Source organism: Dromiciops gliroides, chromosome X (assembly GCF_019393635.1).
Source record: "Dromiciops gliroides isolate mDroGli1 chromosome X, mDroGli1.pri, whole genome shotgun sequence".
In the NCBI taxonomy this organism is placed as follows: domain Eukaryota; kingdom Metazoa; phylum Chordata; class Mammalia; order Microbiotheria; family Microbiotheriidae; genus Dromiciops; species Dromiciops gliroides.
This window is the reverse complement of record NC_057867.1, coordinates 644,151-661,699: the sequence shown is the minus strand read 5'-3', so window position 1 is coordinate 661,699 and position 17,549 is coordinate 644,151. Positions and strand designations below refer to the sequence as shown.

At 44.1% G+C, this 17,549-nt stretch overlaps 1 protein-coding gene across 15 annotated transcripts in view; it reads right to left on the bottom strand.

Moving 5' to 3' along the window:
- Nucleotides 1-17,549, bottom strand: part of HUWE1 (HECT, UBA and WWE domain containing E3 ubiquitin protein ligase 1) — a 114,611-nt gene that overhangs the window by 48,450 nt on the left and 48,612 nt on the right. For all 15 annotated transcript variants that reach the window (XM_043973689.1, XM_043973699.1, XM_043973695.1 and 12 more), the window contains 7 exons: nucleotides 15,755-15,861; nucleotides 15,431-15,608; nucleotides 12,501-12,592; nucleotides 11,651-11,862; nucleotides 4,191-4,248; nucleotides 3,615-3,791; nucleotides 353-598 (listed from right to left, as the gene is read on the bottom strand). In XM_043973689.1, coding sequence (XP_043829624.1) covers nucleotides 353-598; nucleotides 3,615-3,791; nucleotides 4,191-4,248; nucleotides 11,651-11,862; nucleotides 12,501-12,592; nucleotides 15,431-15,608; nucleotides 15,755-15,861 — 1,070 coding nt within the window. The remainder of the gene's footprint in view (nucleotides 1-352; nucleotides 599-3,614; nucleotides 3,792-4,190; nucleotides 4,249-11,650; nucleotides 11,863-12,500; nucleotides 12,593-15,430; nucleotides 15,609-15,754; nucleotides 15,862-17,549) is intronic.

The following is a 17,549-nucleotide window of genomic DNA, read 5'->3' as shown; positions in this document are numbered from 1 at the left end:
CCCATTAGTGTCTTCCCTAGATTCAAAGCAAATGAGCCGATATTGAAGACCTGAAATACTTCCCAGGTCCCCTGATAACCCAACACAATTTGAACCACTGAGAGAGATGAAACCATTTGCTGATTTAATCAGAAGAAATTCAAATAGACTAAACAGGAAGAGCTACGGAGAGAAACCAGCCATCAGGAGCCCAAATCCTGCTGACTTGTATCTAACCAAGGAAAATTAGCACCTTCAAGGAAACTTTGCTTTCCTTGTAGCAACTTTGCCATGAAAGCAGACTCTCTGGTGTCTCCAGGGACAAGAAGACATTCCTAAGTTCTGAAACAGCATATTCATGTCAAAGAATTACCTGGCCGACCCTACAAGTGTGAACGAACATCATGATGTAGGCGTGAGCAGCTGTGAGGGCGTGAAGTAAAGGGGTAGCCTGGGCAGAGAGCGTGGCATCTGCGACATTGCCAGCACAGGCGAGCTCTCGCAAAAGCACAGAGCCCCCAGGGGCCTCAATTGGCCGGTGCAGAGGTTCCAGAGAGGAGAGGATAGCGTCCAGCTGCAAAAGGCCCTCCTGCAGAACTTTGGGTTCATGGGACAGAGTCTGCAAGAAATGATCTGAGTATTACAACATTTCACTGATGCTTTCATTTTTAACCCCACATTCCTAGTCAAAAACGTTCCCATGGATGATTTGTGCCAGATCCGAGGTAGGGCATTCCCAGCTTTTATCGGTCTGATCACTATTGATTAGAGAGATGCAAATTAAAACAACTCTGAGGTACCACCTGACACCTATCAGATTGGCTAATATGACAAAAAAGGAAAATAATAAATGTTGGAGAAGCTATGTAAAAATTGGAACACTAATGCATTGTTGTTAGAGCTGTGAACTGATGCAACCATACTGGAGAGCAACTTGGAATTATGCCCAAAGGGATATAAAGCTGTGCATGCCCCCTGACTCAGCAATACCACTATTGGGTCTTTTCCCCAAAGAGATCATAAAAAAGGGAAAAGGACCCACATGTACAAAAATATTTATAGCTGCTTTTTTTGTGGTGGCAAGGAATTGGAAATTATGGGGATGTCCATCAAAGAGGGAATGGCTGAACAAGTTGTGGTATATGAATGTAATGGAATTCTATTGTGCTGTAAGAAACAATGAGCAGGAGGAGTTCAGAGAAACCTGGAAGGACTTGCATGAACTGGTGATGAGTGAAGTGAGCAGAACCAGGAGAACGTTGTACACAGTATCAACAACATTGTGTGTTGATCGACTGTGATAGACTTGATTCTTCTCAGCAATACAATGGTCCAAGATAGCTCCAAAGGAGCTCTCTCCAAATCCAGAAAAAAAAAAAGAACGGTTGAATCTGGATGCAGACCAACCATACTATTTCTATTGTTTTTGTTGTTGTAGTTTTTCTTTTTTGAAGTTTTTCCTTTTTGCCCTCATTCTTCTCTTATAACATGACTAATGCACAATTATGTTTAATGTTACTGTACATATATAACCTATATCATATTACTTGCTGTCTTGGGGAGGGGGGAGAGGGAAAATTTTTATTTTTTGGTTTGGTTTACGGGGCAATGAGGGTTAAGTGACTTGCCAGTGTCACACAGCTAGTAAGTGCCAAGTGTCTGAGGCTGGATTTGAACTCAGGTCCTCCTGAATCTAGGGCCGGTGCTCTATCCACTGCGCCCCCTAGCTGCCCCGGGAGGGGGGGGGGGATGGATGGATGGATTTGAAACTAGAAATCTTATAAAAAGCAAATATTGAAAACTAGCTCTACATGTAACTGGAAAATAATAAAATATTTTCATGATTACAAAACAAACAAAACCCAAACTCGATCAATGGAGCATTATTACGTCTTTCTCCAGTCTTTCCAAAACTCAGGGTCTCAGTTTCTAAGGCATCTTGGCCAATTTGGGCTTGTGAGAAAGAATTATTAATAAGCTCCCTCTGAAATGCAAGGCCTCCTGGAGAGATTACCATCAAATCTCGTCTAGATCAAACCCAACCCAAATCCAAGCTAACAAGAGAAGCCTTGGGTAGAGAGATTTTGTTTTTGGGTCTAGATAAGCTTAAGGACTTTATTGATGAGACTTGGTCTGCATGAACCAGTTCGAAGTGGGAACGAGCTTGTTGCCATCACCAGCTTTCGTGGGGGGTCTCCATGGTTTTTCCTGATGTAATCTTTACTTGAGTCATATATCCCCTGACTTCATTTTAATATAACCCACCTCCACATCATGTCAACCAATTAGATTTGATTGTTTTGTGATAGACCTCCTATAGGAGGAAAGGTATAAGAACTGGGACCCACCCATGAGGAAGGGGTCTTTGGTCTGAGAGATAGCCATAGACCCCATTTTATTAATAACCTACCAGCTAGGGGGCAGCTAGGTGGCGCAGTGGATAAAGCACTGGCCTTGGATTCAGGAGGACCCGAGTTCAAATCCAGCCTCGGACACTTGACATTTACTAGCTGTGTGACCCTTGGCAAGTCACTTAACCCCCATTGCCCCCAAAACAAAAAACAACCCCCCCACCAGCCATATTAAATTACCCAGATACTATGCGTCTCATATTTTTAATCATCGCAGTTTTTTTGATCTAATTGTCAACTCATCCCTTTATATTCTCCTGTTATCCCTGGCTTCATTATGAATTCTCTCCCTAACTATAGTTTCTCCAATTTTTCTAAGCAGCTGATCCTTTTGGTTTACATCGTTTGGAATTTTGTTATATTACAACACATGCAGAAGGGTAGAAGATACTCATGGAAGGCCAGTGTGTGTGAGATGATGTGGGTGTCAAATTGAGCCCAGTATGAAAGTACTATCTCCTTTTTAACAAAATCAGATCACTTTTGGACAAATCTCAAGAGCCAAAGAATTATAATAACAGAAAAGAGAAGAAAGGGAAATAAGGAGGAAAAAGAAGACGGAGTTGAAATCAAAAGCTCCCCCTCAAATTGCCATCAATTTAGCAGTAATCTTTTCTGCCTGTTTTGAGGCTGAGATGGCAAAGAAAGATGAATTCAGAGAAACAGAGGAAGAGAAATAAATAGAAAGGCACACCCAGAAAACCAGAAGCAGAACAACATAAAACAGTAAATGGCAGTTGTTTTCAGATAAAATGTAATGACAGGGGCAGCTAGGTGGCTTAGTGCATAAAGCACTGACTGGCCTTGGATTCAGGAAGACCTGAATGACAATTACTAGCTGTGTGACCCTGGGCAAGTCACTTAACCCCAATTGCCTCCCTAAAAAAAAAAAAAAAAAAAAGCAATGCAATGCAATGACAAATTTTGGTTCTGAAAGACAGGACAAAGCTTAAAAAGGCCACTGTTAGATTGGTTCATTTTCCACCGTTATATGGAACAGGGGTTTTGGGGAATGAGTACTACTATTGGGATGTAGCAATGTGCAAAACCCAAACAACGTCCACAAAAGAATGCTATAATGTAGACACTCAACAACTCTTCTCATTATGTGATACCTTAATAGACAACCAAGATAACTGGGACACCATCCCACCTGGGTGAAAAAGAGGGAGCCAACAAGGCCTGTGGGTAGGGTTGATGGGATGCCATTCTGCTGGGCCTTACCAGTATGGACTTGCAGACCCCTGCCACAGCCTGACAGGCAGCTGACGTGGGAAAGTCGATAGGCAGGTTGGGGAGGCCCAGGATAGTCACCAGAGGCAGCAACCCCTTCTGATTCACAAACTCCTGGCAGTGGTCATCTGTTGTGTTATTGCTTAAAATAGATTCCACGAACTTCATCTAAGCACAAAAAAGCAGGGAAAAGTTATATCTGGAAACAGAACTGGTAAGGTCTTGTTGACTGCATCTGGTAAGCTCTGGGCCAAGATCATTTATTCACGGGCCCACCAACCCATAATCGCAAGGGAAATAGGGCAAAGGTGTCCAGAAGAAACCAAAGAAAAGGAAAACCAAACTAGGATTATGATGAGAGAGCCAGTGGTCTGCCATAATGTAAATGAAATGACTCCCTTACTAGAAGGACATGGAATCTGACTGAAGCTGATAGAAGCAGGAGCCACTTCCTTATTATTGCACTTCGCTTGGCCATTTGCCGATTGTGCCTCCAATGATTGGGGTGGGGTCATCTTATCTCTTTCCTATGGTTTACCCAACCCATCCATCTCTCCAGGAGCTTACCACATTGAGGATGTAATCCATGAGGGGAATGGGGACTCGCTCTTCTGTTCCAACAACCCTAGAGAAGGAGTGAAGAAAACACTTCAACACTGAGAAAGAGGGTGTACAGAGAAGAGAGCCAGATTCCAAGACCTCTTTCATAACCATACATTAATTCAGATAAAAACTCCAGAAACAATTAGAAATAGGAATTGTGGGCGCAGTGAGGTGGCGCAGTGGATAGAGCACTGGCCCTGGAGTCAGGAGTACATGAGTTCAAATCCGGCCTCAGACACTGAACAATGAAATAAAAGCACGCATGCATATGTGTGTGCGTGCACACGCACACCCACCCACCCACCCACCCACCCACCCACCCACACACACACACACACACACACGCTGCACAGCACAATACCTTACAGCACGCTCTTGTTTTAGTGCAGATGAGAAGCAAAGGAAGACTGTGAAATATTTCTGGCACAAAGCACGGACCTGTACACAGACAGACTGGAAGAAGGGTACCGAGCCTCAAACTCCCCTAATCTCACCCTGTTTCCTTCTTGGTCTCCTCCCTCCACCTGCTTGTTCTTACTGTCCCACAGAACAAAAAAGCATCTGGCCATCTCATCTGCCTGGCAAAGTGGCACCAAAGTCAAAATGAAATAAAGCCAGGCCCACACCACAGCCATGGAGAGAGAATGCATCAAACAAAACATGGACATGCATAATAAAATCAAGAAAGTGATGATCAATGAACCAAAAATGATCTGCAGGGGTCCATTTCCTGAAGGGGCAAAATGAAGCTTTCTAGATTGAGGAAGGAGGGAAGCAGAGAAACAAACAAATTAATGGGAGTAAATTTCCATTTTGGAGGCAGTTCCTCGGAAGGGATCAAGTATCAGAAGAAAATGCAGCTCAACTCCAGGCAGAATGAAGCATTTCCAGATACGCTGGAATCTGGCAGCCAAATGTAGACAGGCAAGGAAGGGATGGAGAAACAGTGCTACAACACAGCCAAGGCTCCTTGGGGAGGCTAGCAGCTCGCACACATGCTCAATGGAGAGGCTATGTTGGCAGGCAAGGTGGAGCTGAGGGCCACAAGGCCCAGTGCCTTAGGACATGGCTCCCGATGGCAAAAGGCATCTAGAGTGCTGAGGGGGCTCCAGCCATTTTCATGATAAACCAAACTGGTTGGCAAAAGCCCTAAATGAAGTCACCAACCGGGGCCCAGAAAAACAAAAACTGCTAAAGACATTACAGTGGCAATAAACAAGTTCAACAACTTCCTTCTCCACCCCCTCCCACCCCCACCCCGAAAGCTGGCCAATATCTCCTATTGGCCCTGATCCTGCCAATCTCAGCTCACTATTAGGGTGCTAAAATTAAAAAAAAAAATTGGAGATAAAGGCTTGGTCCTCCTGACCTCTGAAAGCAGAGCAATGGTTTTCAGATGAAAAGTCAAGCAGGCTCAAGGCTCAGACAAACTGTCCAGCCAACAACCAACTCTGAAGTGAGGCCCAATAGCAGGAACACAGGGTTCCAGTGGCCAACCACACTCTCCAGTGAACATTCCAAAGGGCCAAAGACCTGTTGACCACCTAACCTTATCAGTGGAATGGTGGCAATCTAGAACTGCAGAAGGGATAGGAAGGAATGAGCTCATGAGTTAGCCTAAGAAGTAGCTGTGGACAACAAGGTTGCAAGCTATGTTCAGTAAGGAGGCCCAAGAAGTTCTCTGCCTGTCTGCCTCCAGTGCCTATCCCCACCACAATGCCCACATGGGCATAAACTGGAGGACCTCAAAGCTATCACACATGCTGCGTTCTGAACCACTGTACATGTAGCAAAATCTGCACTTAAACTGACACCCAGGACCCCGGGGCAATAAAGGATACTGGAGTATCAGCACACCTTTACCAATTGGGGAAAGACATCAAGAGTGAAGCCTGATGAACATTAGGTGAAGGTTGCAAAGACACAAGACCTAGCTACTCAAGTCACAGTTTCACCCAACCCTATATCCAGAGAGCAGCATCCTTGCTATGCACACATACTGATTTATTATTGGCAGTCCTGCCAACTACTCCGGCACATCAGAGCCCATGCCTAGAGTTTTTCACCCCTTCACTTCAGGAACTAATCCTGCCTTGGAACCTTGTTATCCCGATGCCTGTCTACCTGTAGCACATCTCTCCAGTTTTACCAATCCACCTTACCATCTAATAATATATACCACCTCCCCCCATTCTGGAATCCTCATTGATTTGTCATGGCTGTCAAACTACTCTTGTACATCCCACTCACCAGGCCAAAAATGTCGTGGCCCAAATGCTCTTCATTGGCCAACATCCCCTCCGTTATAGTGTTAGTTCCGAGAGGGAAAGGAATGGCTGCTTTTATGTCTATCAGAAGCATTAGCTTGGAATGTCCAGAGCGGGTCAGAGGAAGGACTAAAGGATCAAGGGAAAAGAAAAGGCCTTCGACAGTAGTTGCCACTTGAGAGAATGCTTTCGTCCAGTGGGATTTGAAGAGGCTAATGAAAGGAAACACTGAGGACATGGGGAAGGCAGTATTAAAGACACAGAGGAAGGAGACAGAGAGGATGAAGCGGAGTTGGGTTAGAACAGAGTACATTTAGGAGTGAAAGGAAATCAAGCTGAAAAAGGAGGCTGGCTCCAAACACAAGAGAGGCAAAAAGGAAGCCATGGTAAGAGATATGCTTGGGTAGCTTCACTTTGCAGTTGTGGGAAAATGAGCCACATGGGAAGGAAGAAGAGACCAATTTGGAGCTGATGACAACAGTACTGAAGAGAGGTGGTGGCGGGAGAGGGCAAGGTATTTAGATATGGAGGATGAAGGAGAAGTGAAGACTCTAAGGTAAAGAAAAATGAGCAACGGAAGCATAGCAGAAACACCTTTAAATGAAATGCAAGGATTAGGAAGATTTATGCTTTGTTTTTTTTTTTGGTGAGGCAATTGGGGTTAAGTGACTTGCCCAGGGTCACACAGCTAGTAAGTGTCAAAGGTCTGAGGCTGGATTTGAACTCAGGGAGTCCTGAATCCAGGGCCGGTGCTCTATCCACTGCGCCACCTAGCTGCACAGGAAGATTTATGAAAGACAATGATTTGTCTCCGACACATTGAATTCAAAGTGTCTACGAGACCTATGTGAAAATAGGGAGCAGGCACTTAACAGGCTAAAATACTGGGCTCAGTCTCAAAAGAGGAAATGACATATGGCTGTAAAGACACACAGTGGGAGGGGGGAATCTTTTCTACACTTTATCCCCTCTAGAGCTTGTCTGACTAGAGTTGTTTACACTTGACCACTCCAGCTAGACTGTGAGTCCTCAAGGGCAAAGGCTGTCTTCTGCCATTTGCTGTACCCCTGGCTAGAACTGTAGGACCTTAATGTTTGCTGACATGACTTAAGGGCTAAAGAACCGAACACACAATGAGAGAAGATTGACTCCGATCAAGACCTGGGAGTGGGAAAGCTCCCTGATTTATTGGGTGTGATGGCAAGCAGGAATAAGAGAGCCCAATTGGGCTCTCTCAGCTCTGCTCCGGATGTCAGGGAGCCAGCCCGGGGAAGAGGACAGTCATGTCACAAGGTTCAGCAGAAGGAACTGGGAGTGACAACCCTCGAAAAAAAAAAAGAACAGGGATGAAAAGGAGGAGAAAAGGAAGTTGGTCCCAGACAGCAGTGGGAAGAGTGGCAAAGAAGCAAATAGAAGCTTTGAGGTTGGGAAAAAAAAAAGTCCTGATCAATTCCAGTGTCCCAATGTGAAACAAGGTGCTGATTTATCATGGAGATTTCTTTCTGGGTGCACTTGGACTAATTGGGTGCTAAGGACCCCTCTCAGCTTTAAACTGATGTGGAACATGAGTGGCCAAGGGGTTGGCCATCCAAACACAGTTATCGACTGCCTGGAGATCCCAAGCGAATGCATGGTGCTGAATGCGATCTGCTGAAGAAAGTGGGCCCAAGAGAGGTCTGGAGAACATTCATTAAAGAAAGGCTCAAGATGGGAATACAGAAGACAAGCAGAGGAAAAGGAAAGAAGAAACACAACCTTAGACTGAACAGTGTAAAATGAGAACCCAAAGTAGGCTAGACTTCATGAATGTGCGAGATACTCTCACTGAACTGCCTTCTCTCTGCCTCTGCCTCACAGACACACACAAACATCATTAGAAGGGATAATGGAGAGGAAATTTAAAAAGCAAATATTGAGAAACAAGTGAGGAAGGAAAACCCCCCAAAATGAACAATAAAAAAAGCCCCTTTTCCCCTTAAAACAAAACACCAAAGCTCAAAGGTAACTCAGGCAAAAAAGCCATTTTTGTCAAGGGAGGAGGGTCAGAAGCCACAATACAAGTGAGTACAAAGACTGTTGGAGGCACGAATTTAGAGGTGCTGAGGGCAGATGGATTTTTGGATGAGTCTAGATGTGAGAGGGAAGGGAGGACAGATGATCTGTTAGAGGGGGTGGAGATTCAAGTCAAGGTTTCTTACTGTGATGACTGGGAAGCTATGTGCATGTTTGTAGGCAGAACAGAAGGAGCTCATGGAGAAAGAGAACACCCTAGCAATACCAGGAGTAGGCACTCTGAAGAGCTTGAAGAGAGAGGGTAAAGACGCATATCATTTGAGGTAACAGAACTGGAAAGAAAGCTGATGTTCATTCACTGGGAGTAGCTTCCACAAATTGTTTTACAGGAATTATCATTGCAACACAAGAAACAGCAAAAAGGATGAGGAGGATCCTGGAAGGCCTAGAGACACAGAACAGTGATCATGTCTATAAGACTCTGTTCTGAGGGAGCTTGAAATCTACCACTCTGAACCTGTAAGATTGGGGGGGGGGGGCGCAGCTAGGCGGCGCAGTGGATAGAGCACTGGCCTTGGAGTCGGGAGTACCTAAGTTCAAATCCAGCCTCAGACACTTAACACACTTACTAGCTGTGTGACCCTGGGCAAGTCACTTAACCCCAATTGCCTCACTAAAAAAAAAAAAATTGAAGGGGGGGGGGGATCAAAAGGGGCCTAAATCTGAGAGGTGGAAGTTAGTGTAGGAGCACTGTTAACCAAGGGTGGCACCAAGGAGGGTTTATCACTCTAAAAGTCCGACAGGATATAAAACCTGGCCTGGGCAAAAAAAATGACAATACACAAACAAATAAGTAAGTAACTAAAATCAAAGAGATAAATAAACAATGAGCTGCATGAGAATTTACTGTAGAGGCAGAAATTCCCTCAAAGGAACAAATGCATCTCTCCAAGGACAACCCACATACCTAGAAGAAACAACGTGAGAGGAGAAGAGAGGAGAGATGGGGAGGGGAGAGGAAAGGAAAGGAAGAAAGCAAGCTCTTAGGAAAGCTGGGAAAAGTGAAGTAGACAAGCTGAAAAGTAGACCAATGGCACTTGTCTGTGAAGAAGAGAGTGTATTGGACTTTCAAGAAGATCACAAGTTCAAATTTGGCCTAAGACACTTCCTAGCTATTCTGTGACTTTGGACATGGTGCTGTACAAACCTCCCTCTGCCTCAGTTTCCTCATCTTGAAAATGAGGATGGTAACAGCATTTCCTTTGAAAGGGCTGTTATGAGAATCAAATGAACTAATGTAAGTAAAACATGTGACAAGCCTTAATGTGTTAGAAAAGCTAGTTCTTAGTATAGACCGAACAGAAAGAAATAACTCCACGAGATGGCTAGAATATTAGTACAAAATCAAAAGATTAGAGGAAAAAGAGAACATGCAATATATCAAATATTTTTTTAAAAAACCTAACCTGGGGGCAGCTAGGTAGCGCAGTGGATAGAGCACCGGCCCTGGAGTCAGGAGGACCTGAGTTCAAATCCAGCCTCAGACACTTAACACTTACTAGCTGTGTGACCCTAGGCAAGTCACTTAATCCCAACTGCCTCACAAAAAGAAGAAGAAGAAAAAAAAACCTAACCTGGAAACCAGGTCACATCTAGTTTTTAAAAATCACTGGACTCTGAAAATCAGGATATTCTATTTCAAGAAATCATAAATGAAAATTGCTCATATCTATTAGAGGGTAAAAGCAAAGATAGAAAGCACCTCATCCCCCAAAGGAAAAGTCTCAGGAACATCAGAGCCTAAATCCCAATCTCCTAACAAAGAAACCAATGCAGGTATCCAGATGAGAAAGTTCAAAGACCCCACCCGCCACCCCCAAGCCGGTAGTTCCCACTATTAATGAAGATGAGTTGGCATCCAATATTCCAAAGGCTTAACATACAGGCTTATGAGCATGAAAGCTGAGCATCATGGGGGAAGGGCTGGCGGAATGGATCTGTAAAGGAGAGCTGAGTAGGAAAGCACTAGAACTGAGAGAAACCAGTAAAGAGTAAATTTATCTGAGCAACTGAAAGGATTTGATGAGGCCAGCCTGACGTTCTACCGGGGAAGGAGAAATTGTTTCTCCTTGAGGGTCCCCTGAAGATCCGAAGGTCTTCAAAGAATACCGAGGGAGTCGAATAAAACAGATAGGAAGCCCTGGGGAGGGATGGGTTCTGTTCTGAGGGTTTGAATAAAGAAAAGGGAGGGTAAGAAGAGGTAGATAGATACTCATGAAGCCTGGAGATAACAACATGCTTCCTGACAGACCAAGAGGACTGGAAGCCTGGGAAAAGAAATCTGAGACTGGATGTAGAGTCGATTCCCCCCTCAGGACTGATGGGAGGCAGCCATGTTTCTGAGACTTAGAGGTACAATTCAGAAGCTCCACTTTCCTTATGGGAAGACTGAAGGAGAAAGTGGCTTTAGACAGGTGCTGAGCAAGTCTTTTCTTCCCTCTTTTAGAAAAGTGAATGTTTGGGAAATAACAAAAACCCAAATGTTTCTCCATCAAGTTTCTGATATGTGTGCTGCTGCCTCTGGGCACTGTACCCAGAGCCTTAGCTCCCAGACATTCCCAGCCTACTATGGGCAGGCTGGAGATACGTACCCCTCATCTCCACTGGCACCTTCGCCCAATACCAGAAGAGCAACAACTCTACACAAAGAATACGGTTTGGTTTCCTCTAATTGGCAATCCAAGATCTTACTGGAGGCAGCATGGCCTGGTTCAGTACCGGGAGAGGTGGCTTCATGCCCCGCCTCAGACACAAGCCAACCCTCCAGGCAATTCTCTATGAAGGGTCCACCTGTGTAGGCAAAGGGGCCTACAATGAGAGGATAAGGTAGCCACCTCTCACTGTAGGCTAACTTAGCAGTCTTAGGTATATGGGGGCTCAAGGACTGGCTGGATGCTAAAACCCTTCCCAAAAGGAGCTCCTGGGCACCATGACCTGCTCAGCTTCACACCGGGTTTCTACCAAAGGTGGCATCTGGCCTTGGAAGGTGGCATACCAAGTAGAGGATCAGCGTACAGTTTTCTAAAGAAAGAAGGAGGTCAAGTAGTTAGTGGGAATAAAGCTGAAGGGACTGAAGACACTCACTGCTGGTTGGAGTCGGTGTCGTTCTGGGCAGGGGCATTAAAGCTCTGCATGGCCTGCACCTCCTCTTCTTCTTCATCCTCACTGGAAGCCTCTTCCGCAGCATGGTTGGCTCTCTGAGCAGGAGCTGTGCTAGTGCCGTCTGCCTTCTGGATGGAGGGCTTCTGGCAGATATATTTGGGGTCCCTTCCGAGACTACAGATCTCTTCTAACAACTAGGAGACACGAATTGCACACAGTTGGTCAAATGCAAAGAAGCCTGGAGGAGCACAGATAAGCCACCAGGGCAGCTGGGAACAGAATGTGAGGAAGCCGTCTGACGTGGAGCCCTAAAGCAGGTAGCAGGAAGGGGGTAAATGTTGCATTTCTGCTGGGGAGGTGGAAATGGGCTTTTCGGGATTGGTTCAAGTCCAGAATTTTAACAATGGAATGTAATACACAGTGACAAATTCCAGAGATGGGCAGAACCACTTGGTAAAGAGAGAGGATGGACGAATGAGAAAAATGAAGGAATCAGGATTCAGAGATCATGCAAGGAAAGAGACACAAGAACTGAAAAGGGGATATTCTATAGGACTTAGCTTTGACTGAGAACAATATGCACTCTCCCTGCCACACCCCCAGCAAAAAGTCAGTATAAGGGGAAAGTGCTTTACAGCTCTCTTCCTCCTTTGCTGAAGGCTACTCATCAGGAGAAGGGAAGGTCACAATCAGGATTATTTGGAGGGGTTTGCTTCTGGGTTCTCTCTGGGCCCTGAGCCCAGATATTTAGAGTCACACATCCAGATTCAATAAGGTCTAAAAGAACTCCCGAAAGACTGTTCTCGGGCCTGCCCCACGAGAGGGTTCCTACCTTGATAATAGCAGTGGTAGCATCTGTCTTCAGGGTAGGTTGGTGCCTCATCAGTTCATCCACAGCACTGCCCAGGTTGGAAGCAGTATCACCTATTGAAAAGGAAAAGCTGTCTTCAAAAGCATGAGGGACCAGATGGACCCCCTTTTTCCCCCCCAAGGCCAACATGCTGGTTGGAAGTGACCACATGCACGCCTGGGGGTGGGCTGCTTTAGGGATTGATGGAGATGCCTCTTGCTGTACCAAACTCTGAAAGGCAGGTTAGCTGAAATCTGCAGAGATCATTAGCACTGGCTATGGAAAGAACAACAATGACCAACCCTTCCGCTGTCCAGTCAATGGTAGGATAGAAGCCCAGAAATGGGAATAATGTCCACACCAAATCTCTGACAAAGGTTGGCTCAAGAGACACTACTCCCACCTTCCCAAGCCTAAGCAATGCCAATCCCACTATTTCTGGGAAGGACAGAGGCAGAAGTTGGTATAGGAGGAGCTAGTCAAGCCTCTTCACTTGTCACCAGGTTGAGAGTGGAAAGGAGAAGGGGTGTGTCTCCAGAAATGTGGCAGATACTACTAAGAGGGCCTGCTTTCACCTTAACGTAATGGATGTCACCCTGCTCAAATGACATGTTTCAAGATCTTTAGATAAATTGTCAAGCTATTTACTGCCAATACCTTGAGGAAGTCAAAGGAAATAAGAGTTCATTCAAAACAGCAGCAAAAATGGGGGAAATATAGAAATAGCACCAAAAATAATTATAAAATGCTTCAAAAATACAGAGTATTTTTAGAGTTGTTTTTATGCATACATGTATATATGTACATGTATACACACACACATATAAAAAAAAGAGGCAATCATGTGAGGCTGCATTTGAACTCAGGGCCTCCTCATTCCAGTGTTCTATCCACTGAGCCACTTAGCTGCCCCAATACCACAAAATGTTAAAAATGACAAGGGATATTCAATGATCATGATTGGGTCATGCCAATGAGAAAAATGACAACATTATGGATATTAACCTTCAAATTACCAAGTACTACAAAGTAACATCAAAATTTGTTTAGGTAAGGGGTTTTTGAGAGGGGACTCATGGAACCTATAGGATCTATAGCACTTCATCCTTTTCACCAACCTCTGATTGAAGTTGAGATCATTTTCTCAAATTATTTAAAAGCATTATTTTGAGAAAGGGTTCCATGACCCACAAGAAAAGGTTAAGAACTCCTGAATGTCACAGGAAAGAATTTGGTTAGACAAACACCATCTAAACTAGACCCCATTAGGCTCCAACTCCAAGGTTATATACTCACAAAACCTTAGAAGACAATCCCAATGAACCTGAATGTTGGCTTTTTTTTTTTGGGGGGGGGGAGGAAATGAGGCAATTGGGGTTAAGTGACTTTCCCAGGGTCAAACAGCTAGTTTCAAATATCTGAAACCAGATTTGAACTCAGGTCCTCCTAAATCCAAGGCCAGCTTTCTATCCACTGCGCCACCTAGCTGCCCCCAATGAACTTGAGAATCAGGGACTAGGAGAGGACAAAATGGATAATTTACATCCAAGTTTCTAAAGCAATAGACTTGATGCTAAGGTAAACTTTCAACAGAGAAAAAAATCTTGGTGTTCAAACAGCAGCTAGATGGCACAGTAGAAAAAGCACCAGCCCTGGATTCAGGAGGAACTGAGTTCAAATCCAGGCTCAGAAACTTGACACTTACTGGCTGTATGACCCTGGGCAAGTCACTTAACCCTCACTGCCCTGAGGGGGAAAAAAAAAAAGAAAAAAGAAAAAAAAAAGTGATGTGGAATAAAACGAGAAGACCCAAGAGATTTATTTATAAAATAACAACAACAAAAAAATAACAAACAGTTCTGACAAGAAAGAGTCTACTCTACAAGATCCATAGGGAATCAACAGAAAGAAATCTATTGGACAAAAGTCATTCCCCAAAAGGCAAATGGCCAAAAGAGATGATCAAAAAGTTGGGAAAAGAAGAATTTTAAACTTGGGACAATCATGAAATGGGGAGACCAACACTTCCGTGAAAATAACTCACTCCACAGCAAGCTGGGGAAGCCCAGGCTGCTGAGGCTTGGACTCAGACATGATTAGTGGAGCTGGCAAGTGGCCCAACTGATAAGGAAAGAAAACTGCAATTACCCAAGGTAAGCAAACATATGCCAACAGCCTTTGTGCCTGAGATCATAGCAGTCTAGGAATTGATCTTAGCTATGAGAGGCAGCCTTTTTTGTTTTAAATCCTCATTACAAATGAAGTGGAGAAGAATCTATTTGGAAATGAATATAACATAAAGAGAAAAGTTCAACTAATGCAATGCTGGTGGAGTTGTGAACTGATCCAATCATTCTGGAGAGCAATTTAGAACCTTGCCCAAAAGGCATGTTTGACCCAGTAATACCACTACTAGATCTGTATACCAAGGAGACCATAAAAAAGGGAAAAAGACACACAAGTACAAAAATATTTATAGCTGCTTATTCCATGGTGACAAAGAATTGGAAACTGAGGGGATGCCCATCAATTGGGGAATGGCTAAACAAGTTGTGGGTATGTGAATGTAATGGAATATTACTGTGCTATAAGAAAAGATAAGGAGTTTGAATTCAGCAAAACCTGGAAAGACAAAAGAGAAACTTGTACACAGTATCAATGACAATGTATGATGATCAGCTGTGATAAACTTAAAATTCAGGTGTGTGTGAGTGAGGAGAGTGAGGAGAGAGAGAGAGAGAGAGAGAGAGAAGGAAAATATCAAACCAACTAACCACCTACCAAATGTAGAGAACTGAGTTTGGGATGGGTGTGGTGAGGGCAGAACTGGAGCAAAAGTGGCTAGTTAATTTTCATACCAGGTTCCTACCTAGTTGCCTTGGTCCACTCAGACCCTGGCAACAGGAACTCACCAAGGGGGTCTGAACTTCTCCTCCTGCGCATGGCGGGCAGGTAATCGGGAGAGAGCAGCACTTTGAAGAGACGTTCAAAAGGCTGACACTGCACAAATGACTGAAGGCCTCGAGCATTCAAGCACAGAGCACTAAACACATTGGGCAGGGAGCCAAGGACTTCTCGGGTTGCGGGAACCTTGGAAAGGGAAAAGAAAGAAGATATGAAACCTGGGGGGAGGAGTCATGAAGAACACTCCAAGGCTTGGGGAAGAAAAACAAAACAAAGTCACAGAGAAAGGAAAGAAGACCATGGGTTCTATAGGGGAAGTAAGGGGCACTTACATCTTTGATAAGGAGCGCATGCAGCATGACATCAGTCAACCCATTGTCTTGCAGAGAGGACAGGAGGGATGGCTCTTGGAACACAAACACAGTCACCACTTCAGTAGCTGAGGAGAGAACGGTTTTGAAGAACTGAGACCAAATGAAACAAGGTAAGGGAAGCATTGTTTGTCTAGGGTGCCAACTTTGTGCCAGGGACTGTCAAGTGTTCTTTACAAATAACATCTCATCTGATCCAACAACTTTAAGTTAGATGCTGTTTTAGCCCCATTTTACACTGAGAAAAACCTGGAGATGAGTGATCTGATAACTCCAGTGCAAGCCCATCCTTCCAAGCTCTCTGCCTTCCTTGCTACACCTCCAAGGGCTTATTTATAGGACTCTTCTGACACAACTGACTCATCATCAGGCCATGACCATTTTCCATCCCAACTGTACACCAGTGAATGAACACTCTTTTAAAGAGAAGCACTCTGGGTATAGGAAACAGGCATTTTCTAGAGCACCAGCTGGGCTTGCTTAAGGTCTCTGTTAATCCTTGGGCTCCTTGGGTCCCTGCCTCTAGGGATCTGTCACGAAGAGGTGCAAAGTGAGTGAAATCTTGGAACCCAGCCCTGCAGGACTAGAGACACAACAATGTGTCCGAGAACTGCTCAGATGACCAGCAAGATCAGAAGTGAGGGGCAGTTGAGTCATGCCTACCAAAAGCTTGGGGAGCTACTAAGATGGCCAAAGTGCTAATGCTCATGCTAGTTGTCAATGACCTGACTATTCTATACTGTGCCAGCATAAACACCACCAAGAAATTAAAATTAAAATCCAAGGACATTTCACAAAGGGGCACTTCCCTGAGGGTTTTTTCCAGCACCTAGCACAGTGCCTGACATAGAGACCAATCGATTCATACCCACATTTTCACCCGAAATGAAAGGTAAATTCTTATAATAAATGACAACTTTCTTCATTTAACAAGAGAATTCTGAAAGAAACAATGATTGATCATAAATAAATACGGAGCTATGTGAAGCAAACAGAGCTAAGAATATGACATATAAAATGACAACACCCGAAACCGAAGGCACAAAACTGTACACAATAGTGATCAACTTAGTACAGATGGGCTGGAAACAACACGTATACTATCAGAAGTCATTTAATTTCATTTTCTCCATACTTTTCAAAAATTTTGTTTTGGTTGTTATTTATTATAAGGAATGCCTTTTTAAAGAGGGGAACAGGTACTCTGGAAAATGTAGGTGATGAATAAAAAGATAAAAAATAGACTACATTTTAAGGATCCCAAAGACAATTCAAAACTGAAGAGATAAATACTAATTCAAAGAGAAAGCAAACAGAGTGGGGAAAACAGTCAAGCCAATGACTTCAACAAAACAAGTGAGAATGAGGATGCTGGAGGAGGCCGAGCCACAATGGCAGAGCAGCAGGAAGCACTATAGTGAGTTCCCCCACCGAATTTCTCCAAACAGATCTAGAGAACACATTAGACCCAAACATGATTGGGAAATCCAAGAAAAAGTCACAGAGAATAGATGGACACAAGAGCAAAGCAAACAAAAAATTAAGTCCTAAGCAAAACCAACTCTTTGTGGAAGGCACAAAAATATTTCTACCTCTTAGAACACCAATCTGACGGGGACCCAACAAGTGGGGTCGGTAATTTAAAATTCTAAATGTGGGTTCTAATCTGTCCCCCTAGTTTGGGGGGAAACTGGCTAAAATCACTGACAAATGAGTTTAGGTTTTTTAACGGTTTATTAAAAGATATAAGATAGTA